This window comes from Centroberyx affinis, unplaced genomic scaffold (assembly GCF_046629955.1).
Source record: "Centroberyx affinis isolate AG114_WGS23_722 - 3 ecotype Tasmania unplaced genomic scaffold, CSIRO-AGI_Caff_v1 ptg000369l_1, whole genome shotgun sequence".
In the NCBI taxonomy this organism is placed as follows: Eukaryota; Metazoa; Chordata; class Actinopteri; order Beryciformes; family Berycidae; genus Centroberyx; species Centroberyx affinis.
Genome location: NW_027279040.1, coordinates 1,259,833 through 1,282,969, shown reverse-complemented (window position 1 = coordinate 1,282,969; position 23,137 = coordinate 1,259,833). Strand labels below are relative to the sequence as shown.

At 40.9% G+C, this 23,137-nt stretch overlaps 1 protein-coding gene across 7 annotated transcripts; it reads left to right on the top strand.

Moving 5' to 3' along the window:
- Nucleotides 1-494: 494 nt before the first annotated feature.
- usp47 (ubiquitin specific peptidase 47) lies at nt 495-22,352 on the top strand. Of its 7 annotated transcripts, XM_071515790.1 has the most exons (29): nt 495-741; nt 5,583-5,639; nt 7,022-7,216; nt 8,154-8,271; nt 8,459-8,593; nt 8,683-8,779; nt 8,882-9,027; nt 9,143-9,222; nt 10,113-10,262; nt 10,467-10,562; nt 10,659-10,811; nt 11,053-11,229; nt 11,652-11,783; nt 12,006-12,082; nt 12,411-12,466; nt 13,088-13,200; nt 13,304-13,411; nt 14,154-14,361; nt 14,843-14,958; nt 15,254-15,373; nt 15,547-16,345; nt 16,641-16,816; nt 16,924-17,004; nt 17,292-17,407; nt 17,639-17,757; nt 18,138-18,268; nt 18,573-18,620; nt 18,740-18,870; nt 20,670-22,352. In XM_071515790.1, exons 1-29 carry the CDS (start codon nt 697-699, stop codon nt 20,842-20,844), a joined length of 4,155 nt encoding a protein of 1,384 aa, XP_071371891.1. In that variant the 5' UTR covers nt 495-696; the 3' UTR covers nt 20,845-22,352. The 7 variants fall into 7 exon arrangements, with proteins under 7 accessions (XP_071371891.1, XP_071371893.1, XP_071371892.1 ...); XM_071515792.1 differs by lacking the exon at nt 5,583-5,639 and having other exon boundaries at nt 11,065-11,229; XM_071515791.1 differs by lacking the exon at nt 5,583-5,639.
- Nucleotides 22,353-23,137: the final 785 nt, after the last annotated feature.

Below are 23,137 nucleotides of genomic sequence, written 5' to 3'. Positions count from 1 at the left end.
CTACTAGGGTTTCTCATTCATTTTTGCCATAGGTTAAAAAAAAAAATCTGGATAGGATCGCATAGCCCCGAAATGTAAACAACAATTGAGATGACAAATAGATAGATAGATAGATAGATAGATAGATTCTATTCCTGAATTGGATATAGTGTAAATCTCATCGTTGAAAAGGCAGAGTAGGCTACACTGTTAAAGACAAAATTGCACGGGTTGCCAAAAACACCGACCCATAGCTGACCCTCAGCACACAAACAGACACACGCACGCGCGCTCACTAATGACGCGCTTTCAAAGTGAGCTCTGGCAAATTTTCATTACTAAAGTATTTCTGTTACCTCTCTATCTTTTTAAAAACAATTATAAACACAAACACACGTACGTCAGCTTGTCCACACACACTCATGCACGCTCTCTAGATGGGATGTGACGCTAAAGCTCTCTGAGTGAAGTCTCGCGGAGTTGAGCACCGGCCATTTTTCTCCATTGATAGCAGGACACTTTGTGCTTGGATAGTGTAAGAGAGAAAGTGTGTTGCGATCACTTCGATAAGCCTACAAGTTTTGGCAAGTTTGATTTAGTTGTTTACGCATCCAAACTTCAAGCAAACACAACACAAACCATGTTTGTGCTCACCGCCGCAAAGTTTTCTCGTTGACATCCTTGCCCGGATAGATGCCTGTGTAAACTGCCGTACAAATGGAAATGGTGCCTAGCGAAGAGAACCAGCTCGTACCCAAAGAGGTGAGGTTATTATGGACCCAACCCAGGTCGTGGAATCAACATCGGACATTGGCACTCGTTCTTGACACACAATACACATCAATAGTGAGCAAGTTTTTGCACGACTTGAGCAGTATGCGATCTTTCTGAACCATTTTCAGGCTAAATGTCAACTGCTAACAGTTAGCTAAACAGGACTAGAACGGCCTATCATGACAAAGCTAACTATAGCTAACAGTAGTTAGCGGCTAGTTGTACTGCAGCTCAGACAGAGTTAGCTTAGCTAACGCTCTAACATAAATATTTTCTAGTTATCTATCTTAAGACTTTGGCTTTCTTATCACTATAAATTGGCTGCTAGGCATGCCAATAGCTGGCGCTAACTTTGTTATGCAGGCAAAAGAAAGACAACATTTGTTAACGTTAGTTCGCTAACTAACGTTGACTAACGTCGTTAGCTTTTTAACTCTGGTTGATAGTAACATTTATCGTTTTGTGACCAAGACGTTTACTAGCTAGACTTCTTGTTTGCCATCTTTTTTTCCACATCAACTGCTGTGAATGTAACTTTAGCATGTTGCCACTAGCGTTAGCTAACGCTAGCGAACTTGACCAGCTAACGTTACTCGTTAAAATACAAAAGTATTTGATAGAAATAATCTAGTTAACGTTGGTTGATCAGTGCCGATAACGTTGGCATGACAAATTTCGCCTTTCCTTTTTCGACGAACTTGACGTAGTTGACACGGTGACATTTAGCCCTAGCTGATTTAATGAGCTATGGCTGGCTAACTGATTATTACTAGTAGGTAACGAGAGCAAGGCTAGCTAAAATAATCCATTTTAACCCTACGCTGTCCAGTTAACGTAGCCGTCAATTGTTTGCTCTTTATAAATAGGAAATTAATCACATCTAGCAATTGTCAACGCCATTGATTTTTGTTAACCAGTAATTTGTTAGCTGAATTGTGTTGGCTAACGTCAACATTGTTATTAACATTAACGGCCAAAAGGTTGTTGTTAACACCAGCTTTACTTATTCTTTGTGTGTATTTAAAACATGATGCGTTGTTACAGGTTATGTGACTTCCTAATAGTTGTTATTTTGTATATTTAGCATGGCAAATTGCGAGTGATTTTGTAGCTTTTTGGCTGCATTTACGTCAGTGGCCCAGAGATACGTCAAGCCTGAGACGTCACTGGTTGATGTTTATGTACTGTTTGCACACAATTCCATTTTGTTGATGCAGCCCTCCACACTTATTCGTTGTCATATTTATTGTGTAACCTTTACCAAAATGTCAGTGGCCTGTTAATGGATATAAACAATCCAAACTGTGGCATCCAACAAAATACATGGCCAACTGTAGGTACTGTAGGTGTAGATTACTGTGTTAATCGGTTACAGTTGTGTCTGTGCCTGGATGGGCCTTTATTACAAGATTAATTTACAAGCCTTGAGCCTGTGAAAAGGTGGTAAATTTGTCTTCTTTACCTGCCACTTTGGCAGTTAAGCAGCCATTTCTTAGACTTCCATTGTATTTCAGGAATCGTATTTGTCTGGTAAAATAGTTTAAGTGGTGAGTCGATTTGGGAATGCATCAGTTAGTTCCCTGCCCTATTAGATTAGTTAGAAATCTCCCAAAAGGCAATGCCAGACAGTGTCTCCTATCAACAACTGTCTATTGTCGAGATGCCATTGAACCAGGCACATAACCCCCTTCCTGCTCCAGTGGCACTGCTCATTGGCCAACAGGTGTGAATGTGTGCATCTCTATGAATGTGAAGCAGGGCATTACTGGAGCAGCTGTACTCAGTCGATTTTCCTTGGATAAATTAAAAACAAAATATGGTTATGAAATTTGGACTCAATTCTGTGGTTGTAGTGACGGCACCAAACAATAAAAATTCACTTTTGGCATTTAGGTAGTCTTTATGTATTTTTCAAATGATTGGCACTGGTAAATGGCAATTGTTTCAGTGGTAATAATGCATTAATAGCTGAAAATGGACCATGCAAAGATTTTTAATAATTCCTTTATATCAATCAGATATCGATTTATATAAGCTGTGATTGATTAGACAACAGGTTCATTGAATTTTTTGAGATCTCACCTTCCCCATTTTTATTTGGGGCCATTTAAAAGCTTTAACCTAATTTAAACAAAATGAAATATCACAGGCTTTGAGATTAAGTGTTTTCAGGTATTTTGACAAGTGGAATAACCTTTTAATAGTCTGATAGTAGTAACTTATCCAAAAGTTTAAAAAATCTCTGTGCATTATATTGTAAGTTGCTTTAGCAGTATATCATTAAATAAAAAAATATAAACAGCCACAATTAGCAATTGTTGTCCAGCACGTCAAATGCATCAGTAACATTCTTTAATACATTTACAATATCTCCAATATCTTTTTATCTTACTTGCTTATGTGCATCTGTTCTCTCTTGACAAGAATCCAGTTGAGATTGGTGGACTGGCTACAACCTGTTCAAGTGTGTAAGCCAGTTTTGTAAAGTGCCAATCCAAAATTTATTTGGACACATTTTGTTTTTGTTTATTAATATACTTGAACAAGGAAACAAAACTTTTTGCAACTCTCAAAACTAACATAACTTATGACTAATGTCTCTTTTCCCCCCAGTAATATCACAGATCACATCAAATGCAAACAATCTTTTTACAGCCTCGAAATACCTGTACAATTAACTCTCACATGCTATCAGTCCTGGAACATACAACGAGATAAGTCATAAAGCCAAAACAAGGAAGGAAAGTAAGAAAGCTCCATTGTAGACTTCTGTGTATGCAGTAGATGGGCAAATCTTTTTTCCAGGTTTAATAATTCTTTGTCTGTGGTTAGCTAAATAATTCTGACCATAAAAGACATGTGGCTATGCTTTTGCTCTATGTAAGCATGCAGCTAGCACATCAAACTCACTGACTACAATCACCTTAAAAATGTAAACATCAATATTTGTTAAAATGCATGCCATTTGTTGTTAACCCAAACATGTCCAAACTTGTTCAGTAATGTCTTTAACTGCTAGCATGCCCACTATCCAGAGCAAGGAATCAAAAAAGTCCCATGCTGCTGTATATACAAGATTACTTCCACTACTTGAGTTCTGGTGTTGAAGTCAGTCGCGAGCTTACAAATTATTGAGTAATGTTGGGAACTAGGGAAAAGATTAAGGACAGGTACAGGGTAGTGTAGGTGATTTTAGCTCTGTGTTTGGTGTTCAGATGCCAGAAATCACTTTTGAGCCTGTCGTGGGCCAAATTCAACCAAACATCTGTGGTGGGAGGAGCCCACTTGATAACACACACCCAACCCTGTAACATTTAGATTAGGTGGCTGGTGAATGGTGCTGCCTCTGGTAGATTTATGACCATGTAGCCTGATGTCCTATAGTCACCGTTTTAGTGTATCATTCTTCTGACAACTGAATTGGGCTCCTGTATGAATGCTCTCCTTCGATTATGCCACAAATGATTGCAACATCAAATTCTGTGTATTGGTAAATGAAAATGCTGCCTAGTTTAAATCATTAAGGTCTTTTTAGATAATATTATACTTAAAGCTGACAGATTTAAGGTGACTATTGAATTCTTCCACGATTCTTTAATTATTCAGTTATTGTAGTGCTTCCCAATGTTTTAGGTGCCAGTCTAAATTTATTCCAGCAGTACAAATGAGGTGAGCAAGACAATGTAAAAAAAACAGACAAAATGAACAACCTCTGCATTGTAGCTTAGTGGCTTGAAGCCTGTAGCTGAATGGCTTGAAACACCTCATGAGGTGATGCCGATCACCTCATAATTTTGTCATGACAAAAATGTGTTACTGCATTTTCTTGGATTTTAAGCAAAATCTTGACTTGCCGCATTGCTCCCTATTAACCATGTTATAACATTATTTGCCGACCAAAAATCCACGAGAAAACTGATTTCCTACCATGATACACTTTTGTTTTTTTGGAGGGGGTGGGGGTTGACAGACACCAGAGAAAGGCAGACACACTACAAATCTCTCTTCCCAGTCCATTTTGAAATCAGGCTGAAACACCACAAAATGTGGAAAAAGTTATGGGGGTTGTGGTCGAATACTTAAACACTATAGGTGTTTGAGGTTAGGCATCATGCCAGAAAACTGGCATAGAGCATTGTTCCACTTGCTTTGTAGTTGAATTCGGCAAACCATCTTTGCTTCTTCAAGTGGAAGTTAAGTTGTGATTTTACATTCGTGCATAAAACCTATGCCGTTGGTCTCAGAACAAACATCTGTTCAGGTGTCTGGTGTATCCCAAAATTCACCAGCCATTATCACAACTACTGCTACTAGCCAATAACATTTTTAGAATGGAATAGGACCTCTAAAGTGATGGCTGGATACCGGCATGGATACTGGACTCTGACATTTTGCAACATTTTAGTAAATCACTATGTCTCTGCCATTTAGAATCTGTTGCAACTGTAAAGAAAAACGATAATGCCTGTGCTTTGCTGTACCTGTGGCTTCATGTCAGCACCTTGTGATTATATCCATGATAAAAATAACCTTTAATCTCATAATACACTCGTGTGTTGTCAGCTGCAGCTTCTTTATAGGACCTGTCGGTCACATTTTGTCAAGATCATAAGCTTTACAAAGATATATTAGAAAAACTTGATTAACTTTTTAATATCTTCCTCTCATTTTCACCACTTAAACCCAGCCAGTAGCCTGGAGGTTCATTTAACAGCCAGGACGAGGTCTAGGCCTACCAGTCAGCTTGAAGTTGTTGCACAACTTATTTACTTGCTGTCTGTCGTTTATGTTGTCGTGTTTTTCCCCCAACTCTCTCCATATATTATTAGGGTATGTTTTGGAGTTGCAGACAGAGTATTTTTGATGAGATGAAGAGGTTTTCTCAGGTAGCCATGCCTTGTGTGTGTGTGTGTGTGTGTGTGTGTGCGCGCGTGTGTGTGTGTGAGCCTGCAATGTGCATGGTATTAAATTGTTGCATGGAACAGTACTCTGATGACCATCATATCGAGGCAATGGTACCAACAGTATCTAACATAACATAGAGACGTGTACAGAAATACTGACCACTGACCAGAGGAGAAATAATGTATTGGCCATTAGAGTATTAAGTTGTGTGTTATTCCTAAAACAATCATTCTTAAAAACCATTACCACTTTTTTGAATAACCTGTCAATTGTAACTGTGTAGGATTAGGATTAGGAGTATTGATTTTCAACCCTTTTATTAGATGGAAAACACAAACATGATTTATTACCTCTTTCTAACATGTTGTATTTATTACCTCCAGAATTAATTTTTAAGGATAGCCTTCTAAAGTAGGAGGTCAGTTCAGGATATTGACTATCTTACTTTGAATGTCGAAATCCTTTGGTTGCACATAATGTGCAGGAATTGAGAGTGAATTCTTTCAGTGGCCCTATTGTATGATAATCTCAACAATGTCAACAAATTGAATCAGGCTTTTAGGTCTTGTGAGTTTGCTTTGAAAGAAGCCTTGCATCTTCTTTTTGAGCTCAGTTGACATTATAGCCCTTATGTAAAAGCTGAATTAAAGGCAATGTTAGATGTACAAACTCTGAAGTGTGTCTTTTTAAGTTGTGATACCTGTGCCTTTAGTAGCTTGAAGATAAGAAAAACAACATTCAGTTAAGATATTGTACTGTTGGGTTTCTGCTAATCTTAGTGCTTTACTCATGATATGTGTGCAGATTGAGGGATTCCTAGCTGAGATGCTTTTTTTGTCATGTTGCTTCCTTTGCATCACCATTAAAATTGGGATGTTTGATTTTACTGGAATCCCTGGAATGATGTGCTTGAACTTAAAAAGCAGATCCCCACCAGAGTGGGGTTTTGCACATTATTTTTACTGCATGGTTTCCCAACTTTGTGCTATGCTGTATTTGCATGCACCAAGGATTTATACTGTGTTAAGTTTGTTTTACTAAGTACTGAATGTGTTCTTCTGACAGTTGGTCCTACTTAGCAAAAATATATGATGTCTTTTTCAGAAACCTAAATGATAACTTGTCCCAGTAGGTCATATCAATACTGCATTGCCAACTATTTTTCTGCTGTGGACTGGTATGTGTTTGTAATGATGACGTTGGTAGCATAGCCTTAGGAGTGTTCTAACCAGTTTATTCTAACCCTGGGCTTTCCACCAGTACGTGATAGATTATATCACACTAATACTGTACTTTTAACAGAATGCAGAATGAAATTGTGGCCAATTTATTCACTTTGTTTCCCATTCTCTTTGATTTGCAGATACAAAATGCAGCTGAGGAACCCAGAGTGCTGTGTATTATTCAGGACACCACCAATGCAAAGACGGTCAATGAGAGACTGACCCTCAACCTGCCTGCTTCCACCACCCTCTCCAAACTTTATGAAGATGTTGCCCACAAAGCAGGCTACGTGATTGGCACTTTTGACCTCGCATGGGGAAATACACCCAACATGGTAAGGAAATTAATTATTATAGACAGTCATTAAGTTACACAAGTCACCTATAATCCTCGTTTAGCTACACCCAAAAAACTATGGAATGATTGCCTGCTGAGTAAGGATGTAAAAGTAATTTATTAACCAAGTACTCGCTTTCTCTAACCGAATAAGGGGGGGACTAGACTAATGTTAGACTAGCTAACATAGACTTGGCAGTAGCCAAGCTTTGCTGGGTGAGTTTACTAGTTTAATATTGCCCTTGTCCGTTCAAGAGGTGCAACGTCACTTTTTTTCCATACAGTTTTAGCATACAACATTTCCAAGGGAGTTTTACATTTCCAACGGGTCACCAAGGTTCACCCAGATAATTGTTTACATCCCTAGTGCTGAGTATGAGTTTGCTCTGTGTGTTACTGTGTGTGTGTGTGTGTGTGTACGTGTGCATGCTACTCCCTTTTCTTAAGTGAGCCTAGGCTAATCCTGCTGCTGACCCAGGCCAAAGCCCAGGTGCTGTGTCTGTTGTTATCTCACTGAGTAGGTCAGTGGATTAAGCCGTTTCCACTGCTGCCTATTGCTTGCTCCTCCTCAGCTTGCCCAGAGGGAAGACAGAAAGTTCTCTGTTACATAGTGTTGTGCACATGTTAGCCTCAAGCTACTTTCCTCGGACTGGTCACTATGGAGAAGCTGTTCAAAATGAATTCATTGGAAACCTAAGTCTGTTTGTGAGCTTATTCTCTTTGTAGCCCATAGAAAACTACTTGAGCTGCTTAATTCTTTATTGTAGTATCTGTAATTCTGGAACATTGCCTTTGTTGGTTTGCTGCTGTTGTCTTTTTCCTCATTTGCCATGTTCTGTGTTGCACTCTAAACAAAACCTGTTTATAGTGTGATTTTGTGAAATGTATTTATTTATTTATTTATTTAACCTATATCTAACTCTGCCTCCCTCTAGGCACCACTGGACCACAGCAGTGAGATGTCCCTCTCAGAGTCTGGGTTTGAGGCTGGTAAGAGGAATTTCCTCCAGCTCACAGATAAAGATGGAGAGCAACCCCAGATTGCATCGGTGAGTGGTAGAGGAATAACAAAATGATTTCCTAATTTTTAAATTACTGCTTTTTTGGGGGTGGCAGTGGGGACTACTGCACTGGGATTGGTCCCTTCTGGTTGCAACTTTGAAAATACAGGGATATCATCAAAAGGTTCCTCTCTGTATGTTTGTTTGTGTGTGTGTGTAGGATGAATCAGGAACAGCAGACAGCAGTGGACTGGACGACAGCTCCCAGGAGCGTTTTATTGGGCCCCTGCCGAGAGACGGCACTGCAGGTTGCAGTAGTGACTACAGCAGTCCATCTTACTCCTATTCCTCTATCCTCAATAAATCTGACACAGGTGGGGCTTGGCCGCTTGTTATATACATGACCTCTTTGTTATACGACCCCACCTTACCTTTCACTTCTTGTCTCTTGCTCCCGCTGCAGGTTACGTGGGCTTGGTCAACCAAGCTATGACCTGCTATTTGAACAGCCTTCTACAGACACTGTTCATGACCCCGGAGTTCAGAAATGCGCTGTACAAGTAAGGACCTGTGCTCACAGAGGTCTTTGTGAACTTTGCGTTTTTTTTGCCTTTTAATAGGACAACTTTCTAAACTTTGTTCATATCCAACCTTTTCTCCAGCTGGGAGTTTGAGGAGTCTGAAGAGGACCCAGTCACCAGCATCCCCTACCAGCTGCAAAGGCTGTTTGTTCTGCTGCAGACTAGTAAGAAACGGGCAATTGAAACCACTGATGTGACGCGGAGCTTTGGCTGGGACAGCAGCGAGGGTGAGCACTCTCACTCTCCTATGACTAGACTCACATGGCTTGTGTGCGTGTGTGTGAGAGAGAGGGAGAGTCTCTGCGTCTGTGCACTTCATTATGTCTTTGTGCATGTTTTCAGCCTGGCAGCAGCATGACGTCCAGGAGCTGTGCAGGGTCATGTTTGATGCCCTGGAGCAAAAGTGGAAGCAGACAGAGCAGGTAGGAGAAAGCGAGAAGCTTGCCTACACTTTTGACAATGCAAATCCAACCAGCCAGTCTGAGTCCTCTCCTCCCACAGTCAGAACAAAGGGCCTACTGTGGGAAAAGAGGAATGGGCTAGTAAGCCCCAGGGTTAGCTATTTTTGATCTCAGGAGTTAGCTGTAAACCGTAAACACTTGGTTCAGTGTTTGTATGTAGAACCATTTGGTCTGCACACATGAGCTCCAGCTTATGACAAAATGAACGTATGTTATTGAGACTGAGTCCCATTTTAAATCAATATACGACTACAATTGATTCATATTTTCTCTAGTTAAATCTCTGAAAGCTTAAAGTGAAAGTGAAAGTTTAAAGTGAAACGGCAAAGTGGCAGCAGGGAAGAGAAGAACTCTGTTATTGTCTTGTAGGCGGGGTAGATCAGTGTGTAAAGGTTCAGCGTTCCTCAAAGCCCCAATCTGGAATTAATTTGCGTATATATTAATTTTACATATACTCACATAGATTCTGTAAGAGTTTTACTTGTACATATACCCTTTATCAGCTTTTATAACTCTTTCCTAACTCATCAACATTGTTTATAAACGTTACTAATGTGAGCCAGTCTCTAAAAAAGTACATATAAATGTCATGCATAGTTTTCACCTTCTGCCAGTCATCTTTCAAAGGCTTAGACATTGAATGTGCAAGGGAACAATTGCATAAATCAAAACAAACAAAGCCAGCAGTGTAGCAACTGTTTCAGCATGGGGCACCATACTGCAGTCATTGCAGATTGATGCCCTATGGGGTAACAGAAAAAATATTTGTAGCCCAAGCATAAACACTGTGTTGTTACCACAAGTGAAACATGATGGAGAAGGGCTGACTCTCATGCCTCCTTACCCCTCAGGCTGACCTGATCAACCAGCTGTACCAGGGGAAGCTGAAGGATTATGTGCGCTGTCTGGAGTGTGGCTATGAGAGCTGGAGGATTGATACTTACCTGGACATCCCTCTTGTCATCAGACCCTTTGGGGCCAGCCAAGCTTTTGGCAGTGTGGTGCGTGTCCCTCCACATCTCACCCCTTTTTTACTGTTTCACACATTGTCATGAAAGACCATAGAAACACTCATTTACTCTTTTGGATTCACCATAAATTCACACCCAAGGCTACCTTGATCTCATTGGTTGCAACTCATTTTCATGACCAATTATTAATTAGGCCTACACCTAATGATCCTCAAACCAATTGTGCTGTCACAGGAGGAGGCTTTGCAGGCATTTGTCCAACCAGAAACTCTGGATGGGCCCAACCAGTACTTCTGTGAGCGCTGCAAAAAAAAATGTGACGCTCGTAAGGTGAGCAAACTGAAAATATGATACATCATACGTTGTCATGGTGTGCGAAGATGGGTCTGCTGTTATTGACTTGCCTCTTGTCCCCTCTCTGCACAGGGGCTGAGGTTTCTGCACTTTCCCTACCTGCTGACACTGCAGCTGAAGCGTTTTGACTTTGACTACACCACTATGCATCGGATCAAACTCAATGACCGCATGACTTTCCCCGAGGAGCTTGACATGAGTCCCTTCATTGACGTGGAGGATGAGGTGAGAGCAGTAATGACAGTATGGGCTCCTGTGTTCTATGTTTCTGATTTACACCAGGTAGTCAGGTCTGGAGGGTTGGGAACATTTTGTGGATTAACCAAAATATGATTTTCCTTCTGTTACCTATTAGTCATTCAGATTAAATCATTAATTCATGATTACAAATTATGGTTGACCACTATGCCTAGCCTGCTTTTATAATACCCCCTCTATTGTTCTTTTCAAATGGCCTCCCCTTTAGAAGTCGCCTCAGACAGAGAGCTGCACTGACAGTGGGGCGGAGAACGAAGGCAGTTGCCACAGTGACCAGATGAGCAACGATTTTTCCACCGATGACTGTGTGGATGAGGGTATCTGCTTGGACAGCACCGGCAGCACAGAGAGGGTGTTGAAGCCAAAGGTAACCAGCCTGAACACTGTGTAATGTATATTGAAAACAAACATCATTAAAGGTGCCTCAGTAACATTTAGACCCCATGTCAAAGGTGCATGGGAGCCTGCCAGTAATCTGTATATGTATATGATATTGTTTATTGTTGCTAATGTCCTTGGTTGGCTAACTGTACATTCAGACACATACAGTGCAGTTGCTGTCAGTTGGCTGATGCAAGCTAACTGCAGTGCCAATATTGCAGCGATAGGCGGGACTCGTAGAAATGCTACTAAGCGATTAGATGCTAGCAGACAGTGTAGCTCAAAACTAATCTTTTACTTCTTCGTTGTCTACATCAGTCACTTTGGATGTTGAGCACTAATAAATTGATAGGATTTGGCCAACTAGTTGCTTGAATTGCTTGTGTCTGAACTGTAAAGTAAAATTTTCTTATGTCTCGTCTCTAGAGTTTGCTGACTTTTGAGCTGTTCTCCGTCATGGTCCATTCGGGAAGTGCTGCGGGTGGCCACTACTACGCCTGCATCAAATCCTTCAGTGATAGCCAGTGGTACAGTTTCAATGACCAGCACGTTAGCAAGGTCAGTCTCAGCCCTGGAATAACCTGTTTTGTACACTTGCAGCACTGAAATATCACACAAAATGACTCACCAGGCTACATCGGTGCTAGTCACATGATACACTCGTAAGAAATTGACCCCATGCTGCTGTCTTTTTACCATGTTACTCATCATCATGTTACTTGTTTTCAGTGGCATCTGTGACCATGCCTTTTTGTGTTGTTGCTTTTTTTTACTGTGTAGATCACCCAGGATGATATCAGGAAGACATACGGAGGGTCCTCAGGGAGCAGAGGCTATTATTCCAGTGCCTTTGCAAGGTCAGTTGTCATGTATATCCCTCTCAGCCACCTAATGGATGGATTACACAGAGCTTACGTTGGCTTGGGAACTAGAATAGTGATGAACTTGAACCTGTTTGAGCTGTATACTCTAGCAACTTATTTACAACTGTGTTCAGAAGAAAAACAAGTGGGTTCTTGTTCACGGGATGAAAAAGCCTATTTGAGAAACAGTTTCATATGACAGTCTCTTCTTTCATGTGCCTGTTGAAGGAATATGCAAGGATCTTAGTATTGGTAAAACTAAATTTTCTGTGTATCAGTTCCACTATATTCGTTAACAAGATGTTTTTTTTTTCCCCAACAGCTCTACAAATGCATATATGCTGATTTATAGGTTGAAAGATCCCTCAAGGAATGCAAGTAAGAGATTCAATCAATTAAATCTACTGAGTATGGTCAAAATTATTGAGACACCAGCATAAAGACAACAACCAGTGATGGTTCTGTCACAGTGTAGCGTGTTTTTCTTGATCACTATATTAACAATGATTTTTAGTGATTTTTATTGATCAGCTGTGCCCCCGTATTTTTGATAGCTATAGATAAAGCTCTCTCACATGCTTTGGGTTCCCAGTCGGTGATTGAGGAGGCCTTGGCATATGGTAACATTAATGTCATGGTCCTCAAATCATTGCCATCTTGATAGAGGCATTGCCATCCTTGAAAACACTGCATCCATCCAGAAAGAAATGCATCATGGTATTAATGTTATCATTCAGAGCCATTATGTTAGTAGTGATTAGAATTTGCCCAGCCCTCATATTGACTATTAGATTGATCTTTTATTCTGTAATGTGCCCACACCGGTACAGAACCACACCACAGCCCTTCATTGTGGCAGGGCTTATGTTGATGTTTCCTATATTTTGACCATAACCTCCCTGTTTTGATCATTATATAAGGTTAGCTTGATTGTGCTGGTCCTGGAATTAGTGTACAGTGGGTTTCTAATGTCTGCTCTGTCTGTTGTGGTATCTGCAGAGTATTTAGCTGTGGATGACTTCCCCGAGCACATAAAGTGTTTGGTTCAGAAGGAGAAAGAATCCGAAGAGCAGGAGAAGAGACAGAGGGAGATTGAACGCAACACGTGCAAGGTAGCTACATCGTCCTGTAACTTGTATCCAGATCCAGGAGTGGATTCTGTTTTTGTAATAGCTAATATGATTGTTTTCACCCTCTTGCTGTTTTTATTTTCAGATCAAGCTCTTCTGCATGCATCCTGTGAAGATGATGATGATGATGGAGAGCAAGCTGGAAGTGCACAAGGACAAAACTCTCAGAGAAGCAACAGAGATGGCCTATAAGGTAGCTACCTCAGACAGAAAATGGTAGAGAGAGGAATTGAAAACTTATTTGATTTAGCAGTAAGTGAAACTAGAACATCACATGTAATTTACAATTACAACAATAGGACAGTAAAACAATGACATCGCACAAAACGGGAACACATATCCAAGATATTTGTTTAAATTATTGATCTACATTAAGCAAGTGAAGCGAGTGAATCAAATTTGATAATTTCCTGTAGTTTGTTTCATTAGTATATTGAAAGCTGAAAGCGGATTTGCCTAACTCTGTTGATGTAATGTGTCTCTAAGACAAGGCACCCTTGAGGATTAATTTAATAAAATTTGTTCCTATGATGTAGCAGTGATGTTGGGTAAACCAGTAATCTCTGTGAACTGCATTTGCTGTTTACTGCAAACAACTGTTGTTTCTATGGAGTAAGCAAAGTTTAAATTTCAGTTTCCTAGAGAGTTTCCCTATACTAGTTAAAAAATTGCCACCGACTTGTAATGAAGTACCTACTCAATGCTGGCTCCAGCTAGACTACAGGCATACAAATTATGACTATCAATACTATGACATTTAGATTAACACATTCCTTCATTTCAAACCAATTTTTAAACTCTGTGCGGAGTCAGAAACCTCCTGAAGGTCGTTAAACTCCTGGGCCTTTATGGGTGCATTAGTGCTGACAACTCCGTCTTTATAAAGATGGAATTTGCATTTATGCCTGTCGTCATTTGTGTGTTCTGCCACTCAGCTGATGGAGCTGGAGGGAGTGGTGCCTCTGGACTGCTGTCGCTTGGTGAAATATGACGAGTTCCACGAGTACCTGGAGCGCTCCTATGAAGGCGAGGAGGACACACCGATGGGCCTGCTGCTGGGAGGAGTCAAGTCCTCGTACATGTTTGACCTGCTGCTGGAGACACGCAGGCCAGAACAAGTGTTCCAGCCTTACAAACCTGGAGGTCAGTAGCCTGCTACTATTCATGTAGCTGTCAAACTTTTCGAAAGGTGTGACGGGGATAAACACTTTGTTTTAGACAGAGTAAGCATATGTATTTCCCTTTGTACAAAATTATCTTTAGTGCTGCACAGTTCATTGTGTATAGCAATGGAGTTTTTGTGATTTGATGTTGAATTAATAAGATGTTGTATAACATGCCAAAAGTGCAGTTAAATAATTTTGTTTCTCAGTTTATCAAGACTAATACATGTAATTAATGATCGTGGTCAGAATATCTAACAAAATAATTTGGACTTTTATTTTAGCCGTAATTATAGATAATTAACAGAAACCTCACTAATCTGTACACTTCCAGATGCAAATACTTCAGTAATGTAGAACAGCAAAAGCTGATGTCACTGCATGATAAGACTAAAGTGTTTACTGGTAATATTAGGTGCTTTATGTCTGTGTGTGTGGTGTATTTGCCTGCTGTTCTACAGAGGTGATGGTGAAGGTTCACGTTGTGGATCTGAAGACTGAGACCATCGCTCCTCCAATCAGTGTTCGGGCTTACCTGAACCAGACGATCACTGAATTCAAACAGCTCATTGCACAGGTTCTCTTCACTTCTCTTTACTCTCTCTTTTTTCTTTAATTTATGTTCTCTTTACTGTCTTTTCTCTTTCTTTACTTTGCTTAATCTTTTAAGAATGGTCTGTGTTTTACATAAGTGAGGCTGCACAAAGGTCTATTCTGGAAAGCAATTTTATTTAGCACTTGTGATAGTGCTATGTATGGTCTGAAAACTTTTGGTTTTGATAGCTTGATTTTGGTACTGCATTAGTTATGAGAATGTGAGATCCAGTCCTGTGGGCTTTGGCAGGAGTTACCTTATGTATGTTTGTTCCCAGGCTACAGAGTTATCTCCAGAAACCATGCGTGTGGTCCTGGAGCGCTGCTATAATGACCTTCGGCTCCTCTATGTTCCAAACAAGACACTGAAAGCTGAGGGGTTCTTCAGGAGTAACAAGGTCCCTGGATTGTTTGTTTTTTATTTCTGACTTATATTTAAGCATTTCCTTTGTTTGATGCTGATGTGCAAGTGTTGTTTATCTGTAAAGATTTAGTAGAATATCAAATTGAACATCTCTAAAAACTATTGATTTTGATTGCTGTCTGTGATTTGTGGTTTTCCTCTCATCAGGTTTTTGTAGAGAGCTCTGAGTCGACAGATCACCAGGTCACTTTCACTGACTCTCTCTTGTGGAAACTGCTGGATCGCCACGGGAATACAATCCGTCTCTTGGTCTTGCTGCCTGAGCAGTCTCCTGGTACCAACAGAACTGTTTGCCAAAAAACGGGAGGTGACTCTGATGCGTCCTTTGAGGGGTCAAAGGGTAACAGGAAGTCCGTAGAGGCTATCCTAGAGGAGAGCACAGAGAAGTTAAAGAACCTGTCTCTCCAACAGCAGCAGCAGGGCTCCAGCACCAGTGACAGCCAGAAAAGCTCAGATGCCAGTGACTTTGAACACATTGAATCCCCAACCCAAGAGGCTGACTCAAACTCCTCCATCTGTGTGGCTGCAGACAACAGAGAGTTGGAGAACCGGATCCGGGCAGCAGTCGGAGGCAGCGGTGGCACCTCTTCTGACCCTGAGAACCAGTTTGCCTGTGAGGAGCGCTCGGACTCCGAGGTAAACAACGACCGCAGCACCAGCTCAGTGGACAGCGACATCCTGAGCTCCAGCCACAGCAGCGACACACTGTGTAATGCGGACAGCGGCCCCATCCAGCTGGCCAATGGCTTGGACTCGCACAGCATCACCAGTAGCCGTCGATCCAAGGCCCACGAGGGCAAAAAAGAGACCTGGGACACTGCTGAGGAAGACTCTGGCACAGACAGCGAGTACGACGACAACGGGAAGAGCAAGGCAGAGGCTCAGTACCTGTACTTCAGAGCAGAACCGTGTGCTCAGGACGACTCCTCTGGGGACGCACAAAAATGTACGAAACCTCTCTGTATGATGCAATCATAAGGAAAATCATCCTTGAGTAAGAAAAAATTGAACAGAAGCTGGATTTTAGAGTAGTAAAATGAAACTTCTCTCTGATGCGTGTCCACTTACAGCTCAAATAAAGCAAAATATTGACATAGCAATTGTTCCAGTGGGAGGGTAACAAAGTGAATCTTGGGAATTGGTGACAATAAGCAAGATTAACAGATTACCTAACACAACTGAAACAGGGGGAAATATCTCTGAAGAGATGTTTAATTATTGTTTCTTGTCATGTGCTTCAGGTTTAGTGGTCCATGTGGATAAGAGAATAACGTTGGCAGCGTTCAAACAGAACCTGGAGCCCTTTGTGGGAGTTACCTCCACCCAGTTCAAGGTGTTTCGGGTGTACGCTAACAACCAGGAGTTTGAGAGTGTGCGGCTCAATGAAACTCTCTCATCCTTCTCGGATGATAATAAGGTCTGTACAAATCATTTTTCAGACTGGTTTTGTTTTAATTGTATTTTAGTAGTTTGGGCGAGTCACAAATGTGTTGACTTTAATACACATTTCATTACTTTCCATAGATAACCATTCGCCTAGGAAGAGCACTGAAAAAGGGTGAATACAGAGTGAAAGTGTATCAACTACTAGTGAATGAACCAGAGGTAAGAACTGAACTGGGAGAGTGTCTATTAAATGAGAAATGGCATTGTGATGGATATATATGAATTTTCTTTTACTGTGATCTTGAAAAACAATTATTAAAAAAATCTTGGGTTGGATACCAAAATTAGTTGACTATATAAATGTGCTAAACATAAACATTTTTCAGTTAAGAGAAATGGTGTTAGGGCTTGGCCAAGATTATGGCTAATTTTATAGTCCTGATTATTTTCTAAATATTGTGGTCTATTATTGATAATTCGATTGTTGATGTGCCTCTGCTTCTCAGCCCTGTAAGTTCCTTGTGGACACGGTGTTTGCCAAGGGCATGACTGTCAGACAGTCTAAAGAGGAACTGCTCCCACAGTTGAAAGAGCAGTGCAAGCTTGACCTCAGCATTGACAGGTGAGATTTTGTATTGACACATTCATATGTAATGCACATTAATCACTGGTCAAATCTTTATGACCTGTTCATAAATGGATGCGAATGGATGAACATCAAAATATTGATGTGTATAGGTGGATGACATGATAAATTATACAGACTGTGTAGAATTGTACAATTAAATGTAATTGATAGACCGGCCCCTGTGCTCAGTTCTTACTGCTAAACAATTTGTGTGTGTGTGTCCAGGTTCCGTCTCAGGAAAAAGACATGGAAGAACCCAGGTACAGTGTTTCTGGACTACCATGTCTATGAGGAAGACATCAACATCTCCTCCAACTGGGAGGTCTTCCTGGAGGTCCTCAATGGTAACACTCATTCCAAGGAAAATATCAGTATTATCCCCTTTATCTATGTTTCTGGTACTTCAGACCTACATAGGTTGACATCCAAAACTTACGCTGTGTTGTTGTTGTCATTTCAAAGTTGCGTTTTCTGCTGCCGCTAGTAAAATTCCAAAAAGAGAATTTCCCTATTGATCCCTGAGGCTCAATGCAATATCACATTGATGAAATTATTACTAAACCACCATTTACTCTCTTTGGAACCTCTGGGCACAGTGCTTGAACAAATTACTTCCAGACCAGTCAAGTATTTGTGCTTGTAGGAAGAGAAGAATGAACTTGAGACGTATCAAGCCTTGTGGTGTAACCTAATCTAATCCATGGTCTTCCCATCTGCTTCTCAGAACCAGAGAAGATGAAGTCCATGTCCCAGCTGGCTGTTCTGACCCGGCGCTGGAGTCCTGCTACAATGAAGCTGGAGCCTTTCCAGGAAGTCGTTCTGGAGAGCAGCAGCGTGGAAGAACTCAAGGAGAAGGTTTGTCTGTCCTGTTGCCTGTATTCTTTTCTTACACACTGAATGAAGTGTTTCAGTTCCCCAATTGTTTATATTGATGCACTGCCCCTCTGCCTTTATTTGTCTGCCTCTCAGTCATTCACACAGACAAACAATGGTTTGGCATTGAGATAATGTTACGCACTAATTGCCACTCTAAGCAACATCACTGTATTTATATCTTTGCTCTACAGGCAGGTGGTCATGATGGCACGACATGCATTAATTACTATTCACTGAATAATATTTAAGGCCACTTGTGACTCATTCTTTATTCTGTCTGCAGCTTAGTGAAATAAGTGGTATTCCTCTTGAAAACCTGGAGTTTGCAAAGGTAAGTGAGATGCATTGCTTCACACAGGAATCATATTCTTTTGTTCTTATGTTGCTTTACTCCCCCGCCTTATAACCATTTTACCTGTGACTGAGCATCCTTCTGCCTGTCCTGTGCAGGGGAGAGGAACATTTCCCTGTGATATCTCTGTGTTGGAGATCCATCAGGATTTGGACTGGAACCCCAAGGTGTCAACCCTTAACGTGTGGCCTCTGTACATCTGTGATGATGGAGCTGTGGTCTTCTACAGGTAAACAGAGGGTTCCCCAAGCGCCGGCTGCCGGCTATTTAGCCGTCTACCCACCTCTGTCTGGCCGGCTACTTTTATAACTGAATGTCACTAAGGCTACGTATTACGTATTAGCCGTATTACGGCTTTGTATACATGTATATAGAATTTGGTAGTGACAATCGAATTGAGTGAATGCGCATATGTATGGTACACGGGATCTTGACAATCCTGACAAGTCCCACTTATACATTGACTCCATTTTGCCAATGTTCAAAATATACATGGGAGAAGTAAAGGGAGGAACAGGGAAAGATCATAGGGGCTTCTGTTTTAGGAGGGTTTGTTAAGCCCCGGTATGCAGGTGTTATGACCATGTAAAATTGGGGCATTTCCTCATTATTTAAACTGATTTATGTTTCCATAATTATTGGATCTCAGTGCTGTGAGTGCAGTAGTACTCAGGAGAGAGATCCAGTATTGCTCTGAGAAGACTAAAATATGAACTTTGTTCTTATATTTATTACTATTTGTTATAATATTTTTGTTTTAGCCCACCGTTTTCCTACAATTATAAATCACATATCTGCATTGACTCAAGAAAGTACATTAAACATTCACAATTAATAAAGACTAGTGCAGTGCCCGTTCAAAACATGCCTGTTCGGAACGGGCCGATTGCTTGGCCTCTGGTATTGCTGCTTGCAGCTTTCTCGAGAACCACTCATCCAAACAACTTCCCACTCGACACTGCAGGTCCTTGGGTCCCCAGCAATACACCCGCCAAGTGTGAAGTAGATCGGACGAACGGTTCTCGAGATATGCGAAGGACACACATGCAGAGATTCCTTGCTTTATAGTATTATTATTTGTTTATTATTCAGTTGAGCATTGAGCCTTTAATAAAAATGTTTATTCGTGTTATTTTAATTGTCATGCTTTCATAAACATATTTAAGGTTTGGTAAAAAAGTGGCATCACCGGAAAAATGTATCTTGCCGCCACAAACATCCCTTAGTCGGTTACTTTTCCCATCTGGCTGGCTACTCAAAAATTTGGGGAACCCACTGGATAAAAGTGCTGTACACTTAGACAGTCTGTACCCAGATTGGTGTGTTTTTCTTTTTAGACAAAACATTTGACTGACTTAAATGAGCATGGTCAAGCAGAATGATGGCCATAATCTGTCAGCATGAAACATGAATATGCTTTCTGGTTTTTAACCCCAGCTTTTCATTTAAATGGTAATATATTATATTGTGTGATAATAAGTAATGAAAAAGAAACTGGGACAGCACTCCAAATTGACTTTTTATTTGCTACACGGATGTTTCGAACGTTCCGAAAAGTCTGTGTGGCAAATAAAAAGTCAATTTGGAGTGCTGTCCTAGTTTCTTTTTCATTATCTACCACTTAAAGGATCCAGCACCCAATTGTCAGGGTATTATCGTGAGTTAAGCGCGTTGTATCTTATTGTTTGTGATAATAAGTAAAAAAGGCCCATTTTGGAATTCAAATCCAGTTCAGACTGTAGCTTACCCGCAGATTCTTACCATTGTGATTGTTTTTTAATAGCAAATGTTAATGGGCCTTTCTTCATGAGGTAGATATCAGAGTTGGGATAAGTATGAGTCAAGTTACAAAATGTGTTTGGCATCAGATTTAGGCTGACTTCCACTGAATAGGACTCTCCTCACTGAACTGAATCACACACTCTTATATGAATTTTAAACATGACATGACTTTACCCGCAGTAGTACTCACAAGGTATCTGTGATACAATTCAGTACTAATTTTGTTGCTGTGATCTGTCTCTGCAGGGACAGCACTGAGGAACCTATGGATCTGTCAGAGGACGAGCGCAACGAGCTGATGAAGAAGGAGAGCAGCCGTCTGCTGAAGACCGGACACCGCGTCAGTTACTCGCCCCGCAAGGAGAAGGCCCTCAAGATCTACCTGGACGGAGGCCCCGCCAAGGACCCGGGACAGGACTAAGGCGCAGACCTCCGCTCCAGGTTATTTGGTTCGCCCGCCTGCTGCAATGTAGCGGCCGGGCGAGGGGGCTCTGTCTGAGTGTGGAGCCCAATATTGACTTGAACGTCAGGCAGCACTGTGAGGCTGACGTGCTCTCACCCTCCACTCTGGGCTCCAGGATTGGCTCAGAAATCCTATTGTGCACTATAGTGTATTGTACTGTAAAGTTTAAAGGGAAGTACAAAAGCTATTCAATAAAAAAAAAAAGAAAAAAGAATCAAATACTGTATAGACAAATCAATTGAACGTAATGTTCCAGAGATGGATGCATGGATGTTAGAACTGTGAAACTGGAGAGGAAGGCATCCATCACTGTCTATTTATGTCGCCTGTCTCCTTTCACATGAATCTCTCTCCTTCACTTTCCTCTCTGTCACTGCGTGTTTCTCGTCCTGTTTTGGGCGTAGTGTTGATTAAGCCCACCTGACCCATCTGTGAACATCTTGTAAGTCCATATGCTCACACCTCCTCAGCACTCCTCTACCAGATTAATCATGCTTGTCCTACATTGCTCACCCCCCTTTAACGACTATAAAACCAACAGTACATGCAACCAAGAACTCCTTATCCCGCCCTCCTCAATCCCTTCTCTTCTGGTGAGGCAAACTCCACTTTCTCACTATCTTTGGCAAGTTGAAAAGTCATTCATACTCAAGATTTGATAATATAAAAAAAAGCCATCAATTTTGAATTGCTGACCCAGAGGTTGTTTCTGCTCTCTAATAATGCCACAGAGTAATGTGTCATTATGGGTTGTCCTTACTGCTGCTCTTCTCTTACGCTTTATAAGAGCTTTACCTCTCTTACATCACTTCCATAAGATTTACTTATACATAGGCGATTCGTCCTTTACTACCAAGGACTATGAAACAAGTAGACTATGTTACGAATCTCCTTGTTTTGTTTTTGTTCATTGTAAATTATTATTTTGCTCCAGACTTAATGATCCAATTAGGTCCTGTGAGATAACTGGCACACATCTGTTGTCTGTATTTAACCTTTAATTTAGAAAGTTAATTTCTTTGTCTTTTTCACACCATGTGAGCTGGGTGTGCATCTCTAGTGTCATCCGCATGTGTGTGATGTTGGACTCTCTGGTTTTTGGCAGAGAGACTGAGGTTGTTTTGGCGCTTCTACCTGCTGCTGCTTGATAGACTGACACCCGAGGGTGTCGAGAGCCTGTGGGACTTATCAGTCTGGGCGACCGCTCTGTAGACTGGAGCTCAGCATTCCAGCCCTTCTGGGCTTCTAATGCTGCCACCAGCTATTCACTGTAGAAATGCCAATATCTGAAGAAATTCTTTTTTTTTTGTTGTTGTTGTTGATGTTTATTTCTTTGAGATTTAAATCCTGTGTGAAAATAGTTTAAGATGATTTTAGAAATGAATTAAAAATGCTTTTTTCATAACTGCAGTTTTCTGTCAATGTAAATTAAAACTGCTGAATTTCTCACTGAAGTTGAATGTATATGTTGACGTCAGTATGTGTCACAGATGCTATTTGCCTTTTTAAGAACAGATACCATGGTGTTTAAAACTTTATTATTTTAAAGGCAAGAGTTGTACAAGCTACATGTGTCAGGTTTCAGGTGCTTATGAAGAGGAAAAAGACAGATTACACTTGATAGTCGTATGAAACTTATCATCCAGCACCAGTATAGATGCACAAACATCAGATATTGCTATTGTACCTTCCAGGCCTGATGTTGAGATGGTCAGGGTCACATAGTGGTAGGACGGCTACATGATCTAGACAACCAGGAAGCACATATGAAGTTAAAAAAAAAAATCTGTAATAGGTGCTTCCAGCCTGTGTGAACGCAACAATGTGGTTTCATTACATCAGATCTTAAAATTTGCATTGAAATTAAAAATTTAACTTGGGCCAAAGAGTCACAACAATAATTGATGACCCAGTCTAGAGGCTGCCGGTGCATTCTAGGATATTGAATACTGAGCTGATTATTTAGAAAATTATCTGGGCTGGTTGCAGATTGCCTGTCTGTGGAAGGTAATAGGTTGCTGATAAGTGATAGCTTAAAGTAATTATTGTATGAATGATTACATCCAGTTTTGGATGGAGTAGGACCCAGGGTGTCTTGGTGTAGGGGGCCTAACAGAGTAGTCCGGTATATGAAACTACACCAGATGAAACAATCTCCAGATCACGGTGGAGAGCAGGAGTATTTCTAACTCTAAAAGAGATCATATTTAGAAATAAGTCAATTTTGGCCCATATGCTGAGATTTTCTTTA